The sequence below is a fragment of the Salvelinus namaycush genome, chromosome 11 (assembly GCF_016432855.1).
Source record: "Salvelinus namaycush isolate Seneca chromosome 11, SaNama_1.0, whole genome shotgun sequence".
NCBI lineage: Eukaryota > Metazoa > Chordata > Actinopteri > Salmoniformes > Salmonidae > Salvelinus > Salvelinus namaycush.
In genome coordinates, this window is record NC_052317.1 from 21284942 (window position 1) to 21308331 (window position 23390).

The following is a 23390-nucleotide window of genomic DNA, read 5'->3' on the forward strand; positions in this document are numbered from 1 at the left end:
TCAACAGGGTGGCGTGTTTTGCCTCACTTGTCCGCTAGCGAGTCTCATCGATCGCCTTCTCCTGCCCACTTGTTGCTTCTGGTAGTAACGTTAATCATTCATACGGTAGTTTTTCTGAAAGTTGATACTGAAAGTTGATACTTTAAACATTAGCTTGCTATCATGTTCACATGTTTATCAATGTTGTGATCATATAATAAAAAACAATTGATGAAAAAAATTGGTGCTAAACAAAACAAGTGTATTTTGTGTTTTCATACAGCAGTAACTAGCTAACGCAATTCGTTCAAATAATCTTGTTTCACATTCAGCTCAACCATTTGGACCAAAGACTAGATAAAGGATGGCTGTGTGAACTGGAGAGACGAACCCTACTTGGAGGACTCTACTGCTGTCTATTTGGTGGGATCTATCGCTTTCGATGTGGACACTAAATGATTGTCACCTCTTGTGTGAAGTGAAATGATGGCGTCACATTGGAAAGGTCCATGCGATGAAGAGGACGAGAGACTGACCAGATCCTCTTTGTGCGAGGTACATAAGCCCCACTCACATTCATGCCCTAAATTCCAACAGCTTACCCCCTCCCCACACACACACATTAAAGGTTGTTTTTTGGGGTGACCCTAAACTCTTGTCATGGAAATTGGGGTCCTGGAGATTATTCATTAGATGTAAGCTCTGTGCCCTCTAAAACACAAACCATTTGCAAATCTGTTTCTTGGTGTTGTCTCTTTGAGAACAATACACAAATCCATAATATGTGTTGTGAATTGCATGCCATTTCTATTTGGAGTTTGTATTGACCATCGATAGGGTAATCAATAGAAAACGCTGGGAGAATTGTTTCTGGCAGATTTTCTGTCCATGTTGGACACATTGTTGCGAAGGCTTTTCTAAACTGTCTGAGAATATGCCTACCTCATCCGCCCATACAGTGGGCCTCATATTTTAACATTAATCTCCAGGTGTTCATGTCGCATCCGCTCTTTTATTATCTCTCTAGTCTGTTCCTCTTCAATGTTTTTCCTTTCGCCAATCCCCCCCCCGTTCCCCCCCTCTAGTTCTCTACAATCCTATATTCTCCAATTCTCTGCATCATGTCCTACTCTCGCTGTCATCTAGTCTCCCTCTGGTTCTTATTCTCTCCCATTCACAACTCTTTCTTCAGATTTTCATTATATTTTGACTTGAATTGGCCCCATTCACTAGCAGGAGAGCAGTATTATAGAATACCTGTATTGTTGTGTGTGATTAGGCAACAACCTTTACACTCACTCCTTCCTGTTTGGTGTGGGAGACTTTCCTGAAAGGTTTGACACTTCAGCACAGCTGCTTCTAGTTGTTGTTATTGCCCCCCTCTGTGTTGTTTGGCCCTGGGAAGTGAGAAGGCACTCCATTGGTGCTTGGTAATAAATGTAGAGAGCACTCATTGCTGGTGATGCCAAGGCTGTTTTTCTGAGACCTTTCACTCAGAACAAATGATCATCAAAACACAAAGATAGTTCAAGCTAAAAGTGAGCCTGCCCATCCATCCTCTGTTCCTTACTGTAGATAGGGGTGTGACGGTCATGGAATTTTGGATGACGGTAATTGGCGAGCCAAAGTTGTTTGTAAAAATGTTTGCCCACATTTTCTCCTCCCCTCCTGACTGCATGTGCTGCCATAGAAATATAATGAAATAATTATATTTCTGTGTGCTGCTGCTGCACCTTGCTTTCACCTTTCTATGTGTGCTCGTTTGCTACAGCACCTTGCTTGTTTCAGCAAGGAGCAACAACGTTTCATCACATTGTTAAGAGTCCATGTTATCACAGAAACTCACTCAACGAATGCACAGCCGTACTGTCTTCAGTTAGCTGTTCGTTCCAAACGATAGATATATATCTATATATTTTTTTTTACAGGTATGACAGTTATTTTATTGTCATGATAGTCTGCATCATAACCATCGGTTATACGGTAATTGTGCCTGCCTTAATTGTAGTAACTGGAAAGGTCAACATGTTGTTTCATGGGCTGTTACTTCTGAAGTAGGCTCAGACACCTCAAGTTTCATCCTCAATAGTTTCTGACTGTTCTCCATTTAGTTTGAGGTCTCCTTTTACACTGTAGGTTGTCTGTCATCTGAATGAAGACCTTTGTCTAAAAGTCTTGAGCCCACACTCCTTTCGAGTGGAAGGTCACCTATTTATAGGATCTGCAGAATTCGGCACACATCATTGGCATGGCCCCTTCCCCTTTAATCTAATATTCAGCCCTCCATTTCAGCCTTTTCCTCTCTCTGTTGGGTAGAATCTGAGGAAGAGTGGGGTTAAAATGGGTAAAACCAATAGAACAGTGAAAAGCTATAGGTTAGTTAATCATACATAAACTATTCCCACATTATAATTACACATGAATGCCTTAATAATTTCAGTTTAGGTAGAAAATCCACAGCTAAAACCTTTGGCTTTCAATATTACGCAAACTGTTTTAGAAATGTTATCATTGGGCATCCCCTTTTTAAAGATTTGTATCCCTGTAATCAGACTACCCCACAGTCCCACACTAGGTTACTAATTAATGTGCTTTTTTGGAGCTGGAAACCCCCTGGAGGGTGTCTACAGGACTTACTGGAAATGATGACAGGAAGTTGACAGGCTTTGATTAATTGATTTAAGAACAAACTCCTGAGTGTGTGTGTTACAGCGCCTTCAGAAATTATTCTTACCCCTTTACCTTTTCCACGTTTGTGTTACAGCCTAAATTTAAAATGGATTCAATTGAGATTTTGTCACTGTCCTACATATAATACCTCATAATGTCAAAGTGAACTTGTTTTCAAAAATGTTTACTAATTCATTAATTATTTAAATGAATTGCTGAAATGTCTCAAGTCAATAAGTATTCCACTCCTTTGTTATGTCAAGCCTAAATATGTTCAGGACAAAAAATTTGCTTAACAAGTCATATAATAAGTTGCATGGACTCTGTGTGCAATAATAGTGTTTAACATGATTTTAGAATTACTACCTCATCTCTGTACCCCACACAAACAATTATCTGTAAGGTCCCTCAGTTGAGCAGTGCATTTCAACCACAAAGACCAGGGAGGTTTTCCAATGCCTCACAAAGGAGGACACTTTGGTAGATGGGTAAAATAATAAAGAAGACATTGACTATCCCTTTTAAGCATGGTAAAGTTATTAATTACACTTTGGATGGTGTCTCAATACACCCAGTCACTACAAAGATACAGACGTCCTTCCTAACTCTGTTGCTGGAGAGGAAGGAAGCCGCTCAGGGATTTGACCATAAGGCCAATGGTGACTTTAAAATAATTAGAGGTTAATGGCTGTAATAGGGGATAACTGCGGATGGATCAACAACATAAATTAAATATGCCTGTACAGAATAAATAGTATTCCAAAACTTGCATTCTTTTTGCAATAACGCACGAAGTAAAACTGCCGAAAATTGTGGCAAAGAAATTAACTTTATGTACTGAATACAAAGCTTTATGTTTGGGGCAAATACAACACATCACTGAGGACCACTCTTCATATTTTCAAGCATGGTGGAGGGGTGCATCATGTTATGGGTATGCTTGTCATTGGCAAGGACTAGGGAGTTTCTTTTAGTACACAAAGAAATGGAATAGAGCTAAGCACAGGCAAAATCCTAGAGGAACACTTGGTTCAGTCTTCTTTCTAACAGACACTGGGAGACATTTACTTTTCAGCAGGACAATAACCTAAAATACAAGGCCAAATATGCAATGGAGATGCTTACCAATATGACATTGAATGTTCCTGAGTGGTCTAGTTACAGTTTTGACTTAAATTGGCTTGAAAATCTATGGCAAGACTGATCAACTTGAGAGTTTAAAGATCCAATCCAGGTGTGCAAAGCTCTTTAGAGACTTACCCAGAAAGGTAATCGCAGCCAAAAGTGATTCTAACATGTATCGACTCAGGGGTGTGAATACTTATGTAAATGAGATTTCTGTATTTCATTTAATACTTTTTCTAAGAATTTGAAAATATGTTTTCACTTTCTCATTATGGGGTGTTGTGTAGATTTAATTGAATCCATTTTGAATTCAGGCTGTAACACAACAAAATGTGGAATAAGTCGAGGTGGTATGAATATTTTCTGAAGGAACTGTTTTTATTTTTTCCTCTGTGGAGGTACAGTCCTTTAACCTCAGGTCAGGCTCATTTTATCTCCAAGAGGACGCCCGTGTCTTACTACAGCTTGATGACACATCCCTGACTTTCAATTGAAGGAAACATATTTTTCATGTTTGGCAGCACTGGTAGGGATAAGCCTATCATACGTAGCCCTTTTTTCTTATAGGCCTAGAAAAATGTGACTTTGCTTGACATTGTCAAAAAGAAGCAAGTGGGGGGAAAACAAGCCGGTTCCCCAGTCAGTCAAAGCAGGTTCTGCTCTTCAAGCACTTCTTCCAGGGCATACTATTAACTTTTTGATCCACCAGTCAAATATTTTCCCCCGGCTAAACTTTCACCAACAATAAACAAAAAAACTGATGAGCGTTCTTTTTAATGTTTCTAAAACACATTAAATGTATCACTAGTAATAAGTAATGTGGTATTTCATTTTTTTGTGACCCGAGTCTTTTAAAATATCACAGATGAGACCCAGAGGAAAACACTCGAGTCATGTTTGTGCCTGTGAGGTCTGCTTAATCGATTATATAGAAACCTATTTTTATCAAGTTGCCCCTTACAGATATTTGAGAGTAAACCGTTGTGTAGCTAGAACAAAAGAGACATAGTATAGTGATGCATCCAGTCTAGCTATTCTCCATGGGAAGTAGAGTGTCATTAGTGAATGGGATGTTTTTCTCTGAGGAGCCCTGACCATTAAAGGCTCTACTAGGCATATCCTCCTCTCCTGTGATCTGTACCTCATTAAAGCCCATGGCTTAACTAGTTTAGCAGCCATTTACAGAGCATCATATGGCTGTCTGATGGATAACGGAAGGGAAAATTGATCTTCAATTGGATAGAGGGTGGCTCTTACTTCCTGTAGCCTTTGGGTTGTCTGTTACGTTCAGTCTCTGGTAAATATAGAGATGGGTTTAGCTTAGGCTATTGTCCTTTTTTTCTTCTCCATTCCACTTCAAGGCCGGACACTGAGATATGTGTCAACTTTAACACTGTGTAAAGTCTCTCTTGCATAATTAACACCGCATTTTAGATGGCACTCCTAATCAGCAAGTCAGTCAGACTACTATTTCAATGAACTGAATGAGTTCGTTGATGGCGGCTGTAAAACCTAATATGTTTCTATTATACTCCCATCACATTACAAAGCCAGATGGCCAGTGTAATGTCTCAGGGGTGAGGCGTTTGGGTGTGCATGTTTACTCTACTGCTGGTTGTGTATGTTTTTTTGAAGGCTTAATACTTCTGCATGGTGGAAAACAATTGTCTTGACATTGTCTATTTGTGCCAGCCAACCTTTGATCAATCTATTTCAGCACTATGATAGCGGAGAGCACTGTGCAGTGGGCACGCCCAGCCCTCATTAAGAGGAGATGTGACACCTGTGTGGAGAGATGTTTTTCAGGAGCAGACCTGCAGGGTGAACAAATACCATTTTGATTTGTTTATTGTTCCCATTCCCCTTTCCCTGAAGTTTAGGGAATTTTAAAGCAATAGGGCATAAAACATTATACACCACGACCTTCAGCCAGGAAGTGGAAGCATGACTGTGGCTCACAGAAGATCTGAAGGGGCTGCGGTTCCCATGCCAGGAACAACCACTCACTCATAGTTAAGGCAAGAGGTGCTTGGCTGAGAAGTCATGCCAAGCTCAACCCCAATTGTCCCAGAAATGTTCCATCCTCTAGGCTGTCAAATATCTCATGTTCCTTTCAAACGATCTTTCGGCACATGATGTGGTAGGTCCTAATCATCTTGAAAGGCCAGAAATCACAGGATGGGGCAACTCCCTTCTGCACCAAGATTACAGGTACTGTAAAATTGTATTACATATTAGGCTACATAACATGTACAAGGTATGTGGGTAACTAATGATACTCACGCTAGTTAGCGCCAGCATTACTAGACTGAAACATCCCAGGCAAAGTCACACCAGAGGCCCTCTGCAGCATCATCTCAGGCTTTTCACAGTGATGTGCTTGGTTTAGACTGGATGTGGTGTAGAATTTGGCAGCCCACAGAGAGATTTCCTTTTTCACACTGAGGTCTGATGTATTTAGGCCTGATGTCTTGTGGTCTGTGCAGTGTGTCATGGTGTGATGTCATCGGAGTCTCTAAACATAGGGGCCATGCGTCAGTGTTTTCGCGTACTTGTGAAAGACTAACAAGAGATAATTGCCTTCATCCCTTCTTTGTTTGAAGAAAATACTAGATGTTTGAAAATGCATGGAGAACAGTTGTTGTCCAGGCTTAGCTTAGTACCGAAGTGTGTGTGTTGTACTTTTTGTGGCTTGGAGGGATGGGCCACAGCCTCAACCTTACAAATGACCATAACCACTCCGTCTCTAAAGCATGTTACCTAATATACCAGTACAAGTATGCCAGAGGCGTTGTTGGATAATGATGCCAGATAATGTTTTAAACCACATTAGGGATGTCCCCGACTTAAAAATAAAATATCATAGGCCTCCCGGGTGGCGCAGTGGTCTAGGGCACTGCATCACAGCACTAGCTGTGCCACCAGAGACTCTGGGTTCGCGCCCAGGCTCTGTCGCAGCCGGCGAGACCCTGGGTCTCGACCCCGCCCTGTGCAACTGGGTACTGGACTTTCTGACGGGCCGCCCCCAGGTGGTGAGGGTAGGTAACAACATCTCCACCCCACTGATCCTCAACACTGGGACCCCACAAGGGTGCGTTCTGAGCCCTCTCCTGTACTCCCTGTTCACCCACGACTGCGTGGCGATGCACGCCTCCAAACTCAATCGTCAAATTTGCGGACGACACTACAGTGGTAGGCTTGATTACCAACAACGACGAGACGGCCTACAGGGAGGAGGTGAGGGCCCTCGGAATGTGGTGTCAGGAAAATAACCTCACACTCAACGTCAACAAAACAAAGGAGATGATTGTGGACTTCAGGAAACAGCAGAGGGAGCACCCCCCTATCCACATCGACGGGACAGTAGTGGAGAGGGTAGTAAGTTTTAAGTTCCTCGGCGTACACATCACGGACAAACTGAATTGGTCCACCCACACAGACAGCGTTGTGAAGAAGGCACAGCAGCACCTCTTCAACCTCAGGAGGCTGAAGAAATTCTGCTTGTCACCAAAAGCACTCAAAAACTTCTACAGATGCACAATCGAGAGCATCCTGTCGGGCTGTATCACCGCCTGGTACGGCAACTGCTCCGCCCACAACCGTAAGGCTCTCCAGAGGGTAGTGAGGTCTGCACAACGCATCACTAGGGGCAAACTACCTGCCCTCCAGGACACCTACACCACCCGATGTCACAGGAAGGCCATAAAGATCATCAAGGACAACAACCACCTGAGCCACTGCCTGTTCACCCCGCTATCATCCAGAAGGCGAGGTCAGTACAGGTGCATCAAAGCAGGGACCGAGAGACTGAAAAACAGCTTCTATCTCAAGGCCATCAGACTGTTAAACAGCCACCACTAACATTGAGTGGCTGCTGCCAACATACTGACTCAACTCCAGCTCACTTTAATGATGGAAATTGATAGAAATTGATAAAAAATGTATCACTAGCCACTTTATACAATGCCACTTAATATAATGTTTACATACCCTACATTACTCATCTCATATGTATATACTGTACTCGATACCATCTACTGCATCTTGCCTTTGCCGTTCTGTACCATCACTCATTCATATATCTTTATGTACATATTCTTTATCCCTTTACACTTGTGTGTGTCTAAGGTAGTAGTTGTGGAATTGTTAGATTACTCGTTGGTTATTACTGCATTGTCGGAACTGGAAGCACAAGCATTTCGCTACACTCGCATTAACATCTGCTAACCATGTGTATGTGACAAATAAAATTTGATTTGATATGAAATGAACCAGATCTTTATTAAGTTCAGTCAGTGCTTCACACACTCCCTGTTCCCACTGCCACACCCAATGCAAACACAAGACTCTGCTATTCTGGTAGTGATTCATACACTGAAAGGCATGTGTGGTTATTTGTGTGTTTCTCTGTAATGTGCTTGTATTTTTTAGTTGATGTGTGATGCATGAAGTTAGTGTTTGCACTGAACTGGTAGTAACCCATGTTCTCATTTTGTCTCAATAACCAGAGGCAATAGATGCGTCACCTTTTATTCATCCTCCCCATTTAGGTTTCCATTGGAACCATCAAACTTTCCCCAGTCATAATCCGTGTTTAACTGGAGAGGCAGTGCCTCTGTTTGGTTGTCTAGTCCTGCTGCTTTCAGCATGCAACTGGCACATTGACTCAGCTGAGAGGGAGGAAGGCGAGAGCCGGTCGGACAATCAGGGAATGTTTGCATGTCATTTATTGGCTGGGTTCGGTCACCACAGCGTTAACTATGTGAGGGGCAATGACAGCCCTGCTAGGCATGCATCTGTTTCTCAGGACTGAATAGCGGACAGCCAACAACCCCCAGCCATCCTCTCTCCACAACTGAGGACTGGAGATGTCTGGAATGAGATCCATGGCTAAATTAGATCCGGTGAACTAGGGTTGGCATGCCCGAGGGATCGGGAGGCATTTGAGGCCTGCACTTAAAGTCCTTCTCCAGTGACTTTCACCTCATTTATCACCTGATTTTTACAGGGCCCTCCATAATTACTAGCTACCTATGATGCTTATCTGATGTTACATAACAGCACAACATACAGGGCCCTCCATAATACTGGCTACCTATTGTGCTTATCTGGTGTTACATAAAAGAATAACATACAGTGCCATCTGTAATTGTTGGGACAGTGAAGTATTTATTTTCTTCTTTTGGCTCTAAATGCCAAAAGTTTGGATTTGAAATCGATGACTGGGGTTGAAGTGCTGACTGTCAGCTTTAATTTGAGGGTATTTTCATCCATATCAGGTGAATCGTTTAGACATGACAGCACTTTTTGTACATAGTCTCCCCATTTTAGGGGACCAAAAGTATTGAGACAAATTCACTTAAATGGCCTATTTTTAATGGGAATACAGATGACAATCTGTTTCCCTTCCATTTGGGACTTCTTTTATTGTACTGATCAACAACATTTGCATAGAAGTAGCTTATTCTTTTATTTAAGTGCGTGCTCTCTCTTTAACCAGTAATGACGTCATTCACGAGGCAAGATGGTTGCGGCCCAGAGTCAGTTCCCTGAGGCAATAGATCATCTTTGGTAGAGATGTGAGAGACCAATTATTCTTTTTTTAAGTGAACTAATACCATTTTGGTGGCAACCTGCTTTGAAAACCGCATATTTCGCATTAGCACAAAGTACTAGGGTAGTGATTTGATGATAGCTTCAGCTGTAAGCTAGCAAGAAAAATTAGCCTACAAAGCTGGAAGCTACCAGTATCATCTTGCATCGTAAAGTGTTCTAGCCTGTATGGGAATTGTTTTGCGAACAGTAATAAGTTTAAACATTTCTACATGCCGTGTGGCATTCTTCAAGTGTTTTAAACTTCTGTGCATCATGAATGGGGAGCTAACAACATGATTTAGCCTGCACTGGAAGTCTGGGCTAAGTGCTTTTGTGCTATAAGGGGGACATTCGCTGTGCTGATACAGTTGAGCCGTGAGACACATTTGACAGAAGTACCGAAAGTAACAAATTCTAGTACCAAACTGTTTTTCATGTTCTAGTATTTTCGGCAGTAGTGTAAAAATACTTCACAGTACTAAAAAGTTGTTTTTGGGTGTATCTGTACTTTACTATTTATGTTTTTAACTTTTACTACACTACGTTCCTAAAGAAAATAATGTACTTTTTACTCCATACATTTTCCCTGACACCCAAAAGTACTCGTTACATGTTGACAGGAAAATGGTCCAATTCACACACTTATCAAGAGACATCCCTGGTCTGCCCTACTGCCTCTGATCTGGCGGACTCACTAAACACAAATGCCTTGTTTGTAAATTATGACTCAGTGTTGGAGTATGCCTCTGGCTATCCGTCAATAAAAAAAACTTTTGTGCCGTTTGATTAATATAAGGACTTTGAAATGTTTTATACTTTTTTACTTTTGGTCCTTAAGTACATTTTAGCAATTCCAAATACTTTTAGACTTTTACTCAAGTAGAATTTTACTGGTTGACTTGTACTTGAGTCATTTTCTATTAAGGTATCTTTGCCTTAACTCAAGTATGACAATTGAGTACTTTTTCCACTACTGATTTTCAGTATACCATGCAACACTACATTAGACCAACTCCTATAATACCCCATTTCTTGAAGTTTGCTGTTGTCTCACACAATTTTGCTCAAACTGTATAGTTTTAGTGTGTGTATTTTACTGTGTTTATACTCCGGATATCGCTTTTCAACAGTAAAAGTAAAAAATAATATAGATGGAAGTCTTTACGTACTATTGTCATTCATAAACTCTTCAATTGTAATAAAAAAAGAGCTGTCTGATTCAAAGATGGCTTTTACTGAATAGCATACATATTTTTACAGGTAGGGGCGGATCAGCATTGTTAGGCCTAACTTACAGAAGGACTCGCATACTACATAGCCTAATTATTCTCAAAACTTCCATGGATTTGAGTGGAATGAATGTAGGACAAACACCTACACACAAACGGGGAAGTAGTGCTGGAGCCAGGGAACAACAGTTACAGCTGGGGAAGACACGCAGTCAGAAACCTGTTTGGCCAGTTACTTCCCAACCAACCAAACTGACTTGGGTGTCACACAGCTGTACCTGCAGCTCGGTTTCACAGCAGCCATTCTGCCATTGGCTCGTTCTCCCATGATAAGGTTGAGCCCCTGATGTCTTTTGTACCTCTGTTCTGTTCAGCATGTGTTTTGTTGACCACAAAGCTCAAAAAGATCCCAAAGGGTTCTGTTGCTCCATTAACCCTAACCCTACATGTTTAGCCCCAGTAGATCTAATAAACATTCAACTGATTTTATGAACAAAGATGTAGCAAAATACCAGTCTCAACATGGTAGAACCCTTGAGGCTGTTGATTTGCATAACGTATAAGCTGTTAAACTAAAAGTTGTTAAATGTATTGAACATTCTTCCTGTATAATGTTTTGCTGACTGAGTGTGTTAGAAATCAGAGGGTTTGAATGTTTGTGAAAAGTAAACTGGCTCCCGCTTTGCTTCTGCAATGTGTTTGAATCCATCAAATGTAATTGCTTTGATCCACAAAACAACCATGAAATGAATGTCCTAATCAAAATTACGTGTGGTTTGTTTTTTGGCTGTGGATAGGATGTTGTCATGTCAGAGCGGAGGCAGTTTTCTGAAATATCTCAATTTAGCCGTTGAATTGGTTGGCCCGGGTTGGCTTCGGTTAGCATGTAGCTGAATCCATTTTCTGACATCTACTACTTATCACATTTCCCCAGGCAGCAGCAGGGTTAGTGTGAATGCAAGCTCATCACATTCTTCTTATTGTGGGTGAAGCGCAGTGCCAGGAGGAGGGATGTTAAGGGGGTGGGGGCTGTGGTGGAGTTTTTGGTGAGTGCTGTGTTGGATAGGGTTGCAAAATTCTGGGAAATTTCAATACATTCCCTTGTTTCCCAAAAATCCTGGTTGGAGTTTTCTGGATTTCCTGCTTACCTTCTGATTCCGGGAATCCTTCAACTGGGATTTCGGGAAAACCCAGGGAATTTATTAAAAGTCCCCTAAATTTTGCAACCCTGGTGCTGCATGAGGCCAGGGAGAGGGGGAGGTTTGAGGTTGAGTAGGAGAGCAAGCAAAGCAGGCAGGGATTGACTGTTTGAACAGTGAATTTCCTGAAAGTTGTTCTTGGACTGGAAATTTGAGCTTGGGGAGTAGGGGGGTGGGGAGGGAGAGGATGGGAGCTGCACCACAAAGGTGTGAGGCTATAAATACCCACTAAACACAGTAGTGGGTGTTTGAGGCCCCAGGCTCTGCCCTACTCTACAGTAACACTGGAAATGTGACACCAGCACTATGGCACGATGACTCTGTTACAATTACTCACTTAGATGAGCTAGTGCAGATGAGGTAGCTCTAACTCCTTGGTCGAAGTACTGGAGGCGTTTCTGTGAATTTCCTCTAGATCCCATGTTTTTGTTGACCTAGCTAGCCTAGACACATGATGTCAATTTAACTTTGTTATTATTACTGTTGTTTATGAACCATTATTCAGCAGGATACAGAACATAGACAAGACACTGAGTCGTTGCCAGACTCGTGATTTATTTTCCAAAAGGAATAAATGTATTTATACAGCATGTGTCGATTTTAGTCTCTGCATTAACTTTGTACTACTTTCATGCAATCCTTGCCTTTCTCAGTGAAATATGAGTAGCTTAACGCTGAACCACCTGCAGTAGATCTTATTTCAGTCTGTTATACAGTTGTGTTCAGTATAATAATAATAGCATCTCTCTCCCCGTCTCCCACCTGCCTTTCCTTGCTCCCCCCCCTCTCTCTTTCTCCTTCTCCCACCAGAATAAAGTACCAGAGTGGGGTGAGCAGGGGGATTCCCCTGCAGGCCTGTTCAACCTGCAGGGAGAAGAGGAACCCTTCTCATGGCCAGGGCCCAAGACACTCCGTCTTCGACGCACCTCTCAAGGCTTCGGCTTCACTCTGCGCCACTTCATTGTCTACCCACCCGAGTCAGCTGTGCACCCGTACCCCTTCCCGGTAAGCACCACATTCAGGATTGCATGAATATCCCAAAGCTCTTCCATTTACTTTATTGAATTTTGCTGTAGCATTTTGTATGATGTCATTAGCTAGGTTTCCATCCACTTGGCAACCAGATTTTCATGCACATATTTAAAAATCTGCATAAAAACAATATGTGCATTTTCCCACCATAAGTGTTTCTATCAAATTGACCTGTTGCGGCTCAAAGGCTGTGCTTGATGACATAGTGCACATGACAAACTTTTGCTGTTAAATTCCCATGTACCGGATTATTATTTTTTATTTAAAAAAAAAAATGTGTTTCCATCACATTTTCAAATGTGCGTTATATTGAGAATGTGCTCACTCTGGTCTTGGCACATGCTCTCTAGCCAACAGCTGGCAGATACAGTGAGGGTAGGATATCATTCATCCCTCAAACTCAACTCGGGACCTCGAAGCTAGTTCCACTGCATTTTTTTCATTGTTTCCATCTAATCAGGGACTGATTTAGACCTCGAACACCAGGTGTGTGTGCAGTTAACTATCAGGTAGAAAACAAGCAGGCTCCGGACCTCGTTAGGGTAAGAGTTGAATACCCCTTACCCCACATGAGATTATTATGGACAAAATAGCGAGATTATTTAGATTTGTCAAAAAGCAGCCAGGCATCGATCATCATGTCTCCAGAATAAGACCCTCAATATTTATAGGAAAGGAGTATCAAGCTCATCACCGTGCACTTTCACCACCCTGTGAAGTTCATCATAATTTATTTAATCTGGAGCCTAATAAACAGCATGCTTTCCCGAGTCGTAGTGGGAGGACCACATACCATATCACGTGACTCCAAAGTTACTTCGATATGAAGGTTATTATATCAATATTTGTGCATTAAGGCATTTCCATTGCCATTTCTTGCATAATATATTTTACAGACAAAAGATCACACCTTGTCTAGCATATTTTGTTTAGTCAACATTTGTCAAGTTTACTGACAAATTAGCTGTTTTCATCAGGCCTGTCGTGACATTTTATAACCAACATGTATTTTACTCACATAAAAAGGTTGGATGGAAACATGGTTAATGTGGAAGAAGTTGCAACAAAAGAGAGTAATTCCCCAACCAGAATTTCCATTGAGTAAAACTAATTGATCCCTCTAAGCAACTTTATGACCCCTCTTAACTCAGAAATCATCATTGCTGGTGGCAAATAACATTTATCTTGTCTTTTTACAGGAGGAAGAGCATGGCCGCAGAGGTAAGCTGAATGACTCGCACACTGTTCCTTCCTCCTCTGTCTGTCCTTCAGTACTGCATCGTCAATCTGCCTCCCACTTTGTAGGATTTTTCCATCTGGTGACGTAGCTCTTTTACTTCCTTGTTATGCACATGGAACAGGGTAGCTGTTGTGTTAAGGTGACCTTTGTAGAGACCTGACTGAAACGGTTTGACCAGCATCACCACCTGTTACTGTCCTCAACTGACCTTTTATCCAACTGCACTTTGTCGTCACCGCACAACAAAAAGTTGCCCAAAGCCCTTGTTTTTAGGTTTTTGCATTTGTCCTGTGTGTTTGTAGGTGTGTGCACTTGTGCATTGGTGTTTTGTTACTTTTAGGAAAATAGACCTGTTGAAAAAAATGTTGTAACCCCTGACCCATTTCACCACACATCAGTTACCCAAGGGTTTTTCGTGTGTGTGGGAGCATGCAAGTGTTTGTTTTTATAGCACACTACTTCTGTTAAATAAAGCTCGCCATCTCAAATGCTCAAATGTTTTGCATGTTTTTATCCAATCATGTCCACACTCTGAGGAATAAGTTTGGCCTGTGGTTTGCTGTTCCAGTGTGTCTCCTCCTCTAAACACTGCTGTGGTAGTAGGAGTGTGTTTTAGATCTCCCTGTGGATTGTTTGTGTGTTTGGTAACACTTTACTTGACACCCAGTGTCGTAACACGTTGTGACACGGTCTTAATCATGTAATGTCTTAACAGCTGACATAACTTGTCATGATATGGTCATAACCAATGTTCCCTCTAAGCTGTGGGCGCGCAGTAGACCCTCTCAGCTCCCCCAGGACTGCCATGCAGAAATATCAGCCCACGGAGCGAAGGACGAGATTGAACTTCACTCAACCTTCTAGAGCAGTGGTTCTTTGAACCGTTTCATGTGTCTGAAGTAGGGATGCACGCTATATCGGTGAACATATCGGAATCGGCCGATATTAGCTAAAAATGCCAACATCGGTATCGGCCCAATGTCTAGTTTAACACCGATGTACAAAACCGATGTCAAAGCTGATGTGCATACCTATATAACGTAGGTACATGACGTAATGACGCCACGTAAAATGTTGCGCTACACGTGCAACACAGCATTCCTAACCTAGCCCACAATGTCTGCTGTGTGGATCGAGCAGTCAACAAGTCAAGCAGTCATTTGAAAGACTAAGAAGATTTCAGCTAGACAACTCCAAGGCGAAATCCATTAACGCCAAGATAATGGAATTTATTGCCCTTGATAATCAACCGTTCTCTGTCGTGGGCGATGTTGGCTTTCGCGACTGGTCGAGCACCGGTACACACTACCAAGTGTGCTATTTTTCAGATATTGCCCTACCGGTATTAACTTCAAGACATACTATGGAACGCCGTTATGCTCTTTGCGTGTCAAAAAAAGATGCACGTCAAATAACACTATTTGACAATAACACTATTTGATGTGTTAAATAAGCTTTTAATTTGACACGTCAAATAACAGTTCTCTTATAGAATGTTGTGTGTTCTGAATTTGAACGTGCAAGCCAAGCGCCACCACTACTATCAGTAGCACTGTCAAACCTGTTCAAAAAAGTCTGAGAACGCCACGAACGATGTGTTTACAATGCCGCATTGGTAATAAAGCATTATTTGTTCAACCGCAACTTCTGGGGTAGCTAGCTAGCATCAATACAATCAGCCTGAAAACAATGATCAGAATAAACTGCAATGATTTTCATTACTCTTAGCAATGATTTAGGAATCCTTGTAAGTATTAGCTAGGTAGCCATTTGTTGTGCGCCTATTGAAATTGAATTATTCATGAGAATAAACAGCTAGCCAGCTACTTAACTCTGTTGCCCAAAGCTAACGTTATAAGCAGCCAGCTAGCTTCATCTGGCTAATGGGGCTCGACCGCACTGGGTTATGTGATGTGAAGCTAGCCACAATAAGGATTAGGCACAATAGTGGAATTTGCGGTTTGCCTTCAAAATAAAAGTACCTCTTTGAAAGTGATGCAGAAGGTTACAATTGGTGGAATCATGCCATATTTAAACTAGATAATGTTAAACAAGGTTGGAATGTGAAGCAACGAAATGGGATATCAGTCTACTCGGTGACACACACAGAACACAACTGTGAAGAGTTTACGCAAATATTAGCGTTGTAGCTCTCATTGCGGGACTGTGACTGTGTGAAATCATCTCCCCAGTCAGCCTATTGTGTGTATTGACATTCATATTGCACTGTACAGCTTTACCTAAGGATTGGGGATCAATGAAATGGGGTATCAGTCTACTCAATACCCAATATATTTTTTCAAAACATCCTCCTCAAGAGTTATCGTACTCCAAAACATCCACGCAGTATTGTTTTTCCTCAAGAATATTGTTCAATACACATAGGTTGACAATAAATCTGGCTCAATTCAGTTGTTTCAGAGTCCCGCAATAAGAGCTACGATGCTAATGTTTTCTGGGTGTCACTGAGTAGACTGATACCCCATCTCATTGATCTACAATCCGTAGGTAAGGCTGTACAGTGAAATAAGTATGCCCCCAATGCAATTCTAAAGTTTAATACATTCAGTGTGATTTCAACAGGTTTTTGTCAAATTAACAAATTGCCTTTTGTTGATTTTATATAACATTCCAACCTCGTTTAGCATGATCTATTCAATTATGGCATAATTCTTTCTACCATTTGTATTTGTTTGCGTCACTGTCATACTTTTATTTTGAAGGCTAACCGCAAAGTCCACTATTGTGGCTAATTCTTATTGTGGTTAGCTTCACAGAGTCCGACCACCATTAATCAAATAAGAACTGTCTTGTAAATTAGGGTCATTTTAGATAACACCTAGCTATATGGTTAGGTAGCTAACAACTATAGCTACTGAAAAAGATTGTCGTTTTGGGGGAAGAACATTGTTTGCATCCATGGGCTAGCTAGCTTTTTTTTATGACCAGCTCTGTAGGTGCGCAAGAACTTTACCAGCATCATAGCGATGAATCGTTGTGACATGAAATACAAGTGATTGATTACACTAATGTGTAATAACTACATAAAACATTTATGAACGCGTTAAATTATTATGTGACGTGCAGTCATATTCAGGTCCTGATTGGTCAACAAGCTTATTTGGCACGTCAAATAGTGTTATTTGACATATCTTTTTTAACACGCAAAGACTCAAACGGCGTTCCATAGAAATCCTGGTTGAGAATGAAACGACTAAACAAATGGCATAATTCAGCAAGTAAGTGAAAGAAAATAGGTTTTGATTATGTTTTACTGGTAATGGGAACATACGTAAATGCGAACAAAATAACTTTTTTGGGTTTGTGTGTATAACCTTTTTAACTAGGCAAGTCAGTTAAGAACAAATTATTGTTTACAATGACGGCCTACCCAGGCCAAACCCGGTCGATGCTGGGCCAATTGTGTGCCGCCCTATGAGACTCCCAATCACGGACGGATGTGATACAGCCTGGATTCGAACCAGGGACTGGAGTTACGCCTCTTGCACTGAGATGAGGTGCCTTAGGCCGCTGTGAGTGTGTGTGTGTGTGTTAACTATTTAACTGTACTTCAATGCTTAAAAGGCCGCAAATTATTTCCATGTTAAAATGTTATGGGAGGCATTTTCTCCATAGTTTTTGATGGTATGCCAGTCTGGTAGGCCTCCATTATGATCAGATGGCCACAGTAGCCTACTTGGCCACTGTTAACACTGTAAATTTAAAGCGGCCACGGCCTCAGTGTTCGCTGTAAACGCCCGCTGGAAGTTGCACCGAATTTTCACAACGTTCAAGTTTCTGCTCCGCAGATCTGAAATGTTCCCAGTGCCAAATTTTTGGGAGGGAACATTGGTCATGACCCATGTATTTACACCTATTGGTACATGCACTATATATACAAAAGTATGTGGACACCACTTCAAATTAGTGGAATCGGCTATTTTAGCCACACCCGTTGCTGACTGGTGTATGAAATCGAGCACACAACCATTCAATCTCCGTAGACAAACATTGTCAGTAGAATGGCCTTACTGAAGAGCTCAGTGACTTTCAAAGTGGCACCGTCATAGGATGCCACCTTTCCAACAAGTCAGTTTTTCACATTTCTGCCTTGCTAGATGCTCTTGTCAAATCACATTTTATTGGTTTAATACACATGATTAGCAGATGTTATTGCGGGTGTAGCGAAATGCTTTGTGGCTGAATGGAAGCAAGTCCCCGCAGCAATTTTCCAACATCTAGTCGAAAGCCTTCCCAGAAGAGTTGAGGCTGTTATAGCAGCAACTCCATATTGATGCCCATGATTTTGGAATGAGATGTTCGACAAGTAGGTGCCCACCTACTTTTGGTCATGTAGTGTATAGTATGTTATTTTATGGCTGTTATGATGCCTACTTAAATGTCAAAACCCACATTTATTCAAATGTTTTTTACTCTGCCAAGAAGTTCTTTCGTTTTGAAAGTTTGCTTCTTAAGTCCTTTGTTGTTGTAATGAATTCTTCATTGTTCTTTTTGTTTTTTTCTTCATATTTTAAATAACTTACAGAAAATACACTTTGACACTGTCATGAAGCATTATGACCATCCTTTGTCAGGGACTAAGAAAATGCACTCTGACACTCAAGAAGCATTAGACTGTCATAATCATAGGCCCGTCACATAGTGCCTTCGGAAAGTATTCAGACCCCTTGACTTTTTCCACATTTTGTTGGGTTACAGCCTTATTCTAAAATGTGTTAAATTGTTTTTTCCCCTCATCAATCTACACACAATACCCCTTAATGACAAATCAAAAACAGGTTTTTAGAAATGTCAGCTAATTTATATTTTGGGGAAAAAACGATATCACATTTACATAAGTATTCAGACCCTTTACTCAGTACTTTGTTGAAGCACCGTAGGCAACGATTACAGCCTTGAGTCTTGGTTTTGACGCTACAAGCTTGGCACACCTGTATTTGTGGAGTTTCTCCCATTCTTCTCTGCAGATCCTCTCAAGCTCTGTCAGGTTGGATGTGGAGCGTTGGTGCACAGCTATTTTCAGGTCTCTCCAGAGATGTTCGATCAGGTTCAAGTCCAGGCTTTGCTCTGTTCGTCTTTGCCTCGATCCTGACTAGTCTCCCAGTCCCTGCCCCTGAAAAACATCCCCACAGCATGATGCTCCCCTGACCTGGCACCACTGTAGGGATGGTGCTGGGTTTCCTCCAGACTTTAAACTCCTTGGCCTGAATGCCAAGCGTAATCTTGGTTTCATCAGACCAGATAATCTTGTTTCTCAAGGTCTGAGAGGCTTTAGGTGCCTTTTGGCCAACTCCAAGCGAGCTGTCATGTGCCTTTTACTGAGTGGCTTCCGTCTGGCCACTCTACCATAAAGGCCTGATTTGGTGCAGTGCTGCAGAGATGGTTGTCCTTCTGGAATGTTCTCCCATCTCCACTGAGGAACTCTGGAGCCCTGTCAGTGACCATCAGGTTCTTGGTCACCTCCCTGACCAAGGCCCTTCTCCCCCAATTGCTCGGTTTTGGCTGGGAGGCCAGCTCTCGGAAGAGTGGTTCCAAACTTCTTTCATTTAAGAATGATGGCAGCCACGGTGTTCTTGGGGACCTTCAATGCTGCAGACATTTTTTGGTACCTTTCCCCAGATCTATGCCTTGACACAATCCACAATCTGAGCTCTACGGACAATTCCTTCAACCTCATGGATTGTTTTTTGCTCTGCCATGCACTGTCAACTGTGGGACATTTATATAGACAGGTGTTTGCCTTTCCAAATCATGTCCAATCAATTGAATTTACCACAGGTGGACTCCAAGTTGTAGAAACATCTCCATGATGATCAATGGGAACAGGATGCACATGATTTCGAGTCTCATAGCAAAGGGTCTGAATACTTATGTAACATAAGGTCTTTCTGTGTTTTTTATTTTTAAATTAGCAAAAAATGTCTAAAATCCTTGTCATTCTGGGGTATTGTGTATAGATTGCGGATTTTTAAAATACATTTTAGAGTAAGTTGGTAACATAACAAAATGTGGAAAAAGTCTAGGGGTCTGAATCCTCTCCGAAGGCACTGTACATGCCCTTATGTCAGTCATCAGTCATAAAGAGGTTGTTTTGCTCCTGAAATCTGCTCCTGCGTTCATCCCAGTCATCAGCAACCAAGCATTTTGGTAGGTGCATATCTGATGTCAATTTGTGCGCAATTACAATGATTTAATATGGTAAATTTTTGAAAATTGTACTAAACGTAAACATACTGTTGACAAGTAGGAATGTTTTGTCTTGTGTGGTAGGTTTGTAAATGTTGATAGTCTTATGTAGGTTTCATGATCAGTTTTCATATCCAGCCTAATTACAGGTCACAACAGGTTTAAATGTGTCATGACGGTGTTATGACATGGTTGACATGTTATGATGCTGGGTGTAAAGTGTTACCGTGCAGAGGAAGGGGAGGAGACAGGTTAAAGAAGGACTTTAAGCAATTGATACATGGATTTACTATGTGTGTCATTCAGAGAGTGAATGGGCAAGACAAAAGATTTAAGTCCCTTTGAACCGGGTATGGTAGTAATTGTCAGGCGCACCGGTTTGTGTCAGGGACTGCAGCGCTGCTGGGTTTTTCACACTCAAGTTTCCCCTCATATCAAGAATGGTCCACCACCCAAAGAACATCCAGACAACTTGACAAAACTGTGGGAAGGATTGGCGTTAAAATGGGCCTCGACTGCTTGTATAGTCCATGCTCCAACACATTGAGGCTGTTTTGAGGACAAAGGGGGTGAAACTCAATATTAGCTAGGTGTTCTTAATGTTTTGTACACAATATACCACATTACTTCTTACCAGTAATACATTTCTTTTAGAAACATTACAAAGCATACTCGGCTGTTTTTTTTGTTTTGTACTTTCTTGGTGTAATTTAAAAAAATCTATTTTGGCTAGCAGTGATTTCCTCTGGAAACTTTTCCCACACAGCTAACACATTTTTCTGGGGGGGGGGGGTTCTAGAGTCCTCCCCCCAAAACAAAATATGTTAAAGTACTATTAAGCTTGGTTCTGGTGACTTTTTAAAAGGAAAAAACTCAAACCATCTAAAATATGATTTCCACCCCCAGAAATGAGCTCAATAAACGTATTGGTACAATTCTTATAGTATGCAGGATGCAATTAAAGGTTGAGTGCTGCAGCGATCTACAGAAACACAACAGAGACTGGTCCCAAAAGTTATCTGGACAAAATCAACAGGAACATTTGACTGAACATGAATTAGAGCCTACTAATTCATATTCATCACAAAACAAGGCATGGAAATCTCTTTCCATGTTTTGACAAAAACCTAGTTCTGACATAGTTTATAGCCTTTGTCAGAGCAATTTATTCTTCTGGGCTTTTGGAAAAAGATTTAACGCCCTCCTGTAATTGAGCTCCTTAATAACGGGAGGGCTGTTGATGGAGAGCCACATGCAGTCGGCTAGATGCTCTCCATGCAGCCTGTTCCTCAAGTCTGTTCTGACCTGCAATAACAGAAGGACTAATAAGAGAAGGGAGAGGTACAAAGGATCTACTTTCACGTTTAAATTATTTTACTAGTTTCATTGCAGAGAAGTCCCTTTCACAATTTAACGGAAGACACTGGTATAGTCAGTGCTATTGCTGCCAGCGGCAGGGGTAGAGCTGCCCCCGCTCATCAAACTGCGAGGCCAGCTTTGTCATTGTTGTCAGCTGGTCCAACCCCTGAAATACATGAAAAACAAAAAGATGTACAACATTTAAAAGAGCCACAAGAGTGGTAGTTCAACAGGAAAAAGGGTTTGGGCAACACTGGCCTGAAATGTTCTCGTCAAATTTCACCATGCCTTGATTGCTCCTACTAGCACATGTTGCTTGAAAGAGGGCCACTTGCAGCTCTGCAGCCTCTGGTGCTTGCAAGAACTGCCTGGAGAGGGGGGTCAGGTTAAAGGTGTTTATCCTCTCACTAGAGAACACAGCCTGAGGTCCCAAAACACAGAAGGCCCCCAGAATCTCCAGGTGTTGGACCCTCCGGTCTAGGCTGTCCTGGAGGCCAACGTGATATGGATCCATGACCTAATTACAGCGCAAAACAGAAAATAAGTTATTAATAGCTGTTTGTTTTAGTTTATCCAGCACATGATGTAACATTATTTTCATTAGCATTTGAAAACAAATGTTTTTACATCTCTGAACCGAGCCCAGAACTGCTCCCTGGTCTTGGTCTTTTCCTCCTTGATGTTGAATGCCCCCAGACCCATTGGGTCATCGAGGTCCTGGTGGAGTTGGCTCAGAAATGACCCCAGGGGCTGTGAATCACCAGAATTGTTTTAATTGCAGGGAGTGATTTGTCACAGGGACCTACAACACAATAGTTGTTTCGTTTGAAGTTATGAAGTGTCAGTAGTTCTTAAATATTTCATTGAGTAGTGCTGTCCTGTGACTCTGTTAAACTGAGACATTTGCACATGTTTGAACATGAAGATAGAAAATAATGTACCTGCTCTTTTATGGCCTGGAAGTTTACATCCTCCTTTTGGAATACTTTTGAAAGCCGCGTCAGGTGGGGCAGCACGTCCGCCTGCAGGTAAATTGCTGCCACAAATCTGTAGAGTTAGAAAAGTGTTTCACTCCACAATGATACATCAATTGACAATACAAAACAGGTTTTAAAAGCCCATTGCGGACCACTCAAATAGTTTTGAGACACTGAAAGCAGTAATAGCAACAGTACATTATTTATTTTGGAGTCCACAATAATCTATAATACATGTAGGCCTACCTTTACGTGGCACAGGAAGCGTAGCGGCCCTAGCTAAGAAAGATGAGCAGATTAGCCAAGTGAAGTAATGTGATGCATAATCTCACCTTTATTTTTAATTACTGAAGGCCCAGGGTTGCTGAAGCAGCTTTCAAGACTTCTGTCTTGTTACTGCTTTTGGCTAAGTTACTATGGAGCTGCTGCAGGTGCTCCTTGAAAGTGTCCATATAGGGGACCTCAGACACCATCCACAGGAAGGCATCCTTGAGCTGTTTTTGTCGCACTACTATGTCCTGTTTGAAGATGAGGAAAATATTTTGTATCGCAAGACATACTGTAAAACACCCAGAAATGGTTAATTCTAAGACTTTATGTTGTGTCCATACCAGTCATCACTGCAGCCCCATCAGTGCCCAGGCCGTACAATCTCTGTTATCTTTTTTGAAGTGCAGCACCTCCTTGGTGGATGCAAAGATGGTGTCTGCCTTGCCATCAGGGACTGACACCAGGTCCAGGAACTGGTTGTAAAGGTGTCTCTCTTGCTCCATGTATC

At 41.7% G+C, this 23390-nt stretch overlaps 1 protein-coding gene across 2 annotated transcripts in view; it reads left to right on the forward strand.

Annotated features, from left to right (window-relative positions):
* The window catches only part of LOC120055908 (rho GTPase-activating protein 21-like), a 74134-nt gene that overhangs the window by 786 nt on the left and 49958 nt on the right, over positions 1 to 23390 (forward strand). For both annotated transcript variants that reach the window (XM_039003950.1, XM_039003952.1), the window contains exons 2-4: positions 312 to 534; positions 12608 to 12802; positions 14029 to 14050. In XM_039003950.1, coding sequence (XP_038859878.1) covers positions 463 to 534; positions 12608 to 12802; positions 14029 to 14050 — 289 coding nt within the window. In that variant the 5' untranslated portion in view covers positions 312 to 462. The remainder of the gene's footprint in view (positions 1 to 311; positions 535 to 12607; positions 12803 to 14028; positions 14051 to 23390) is intronic.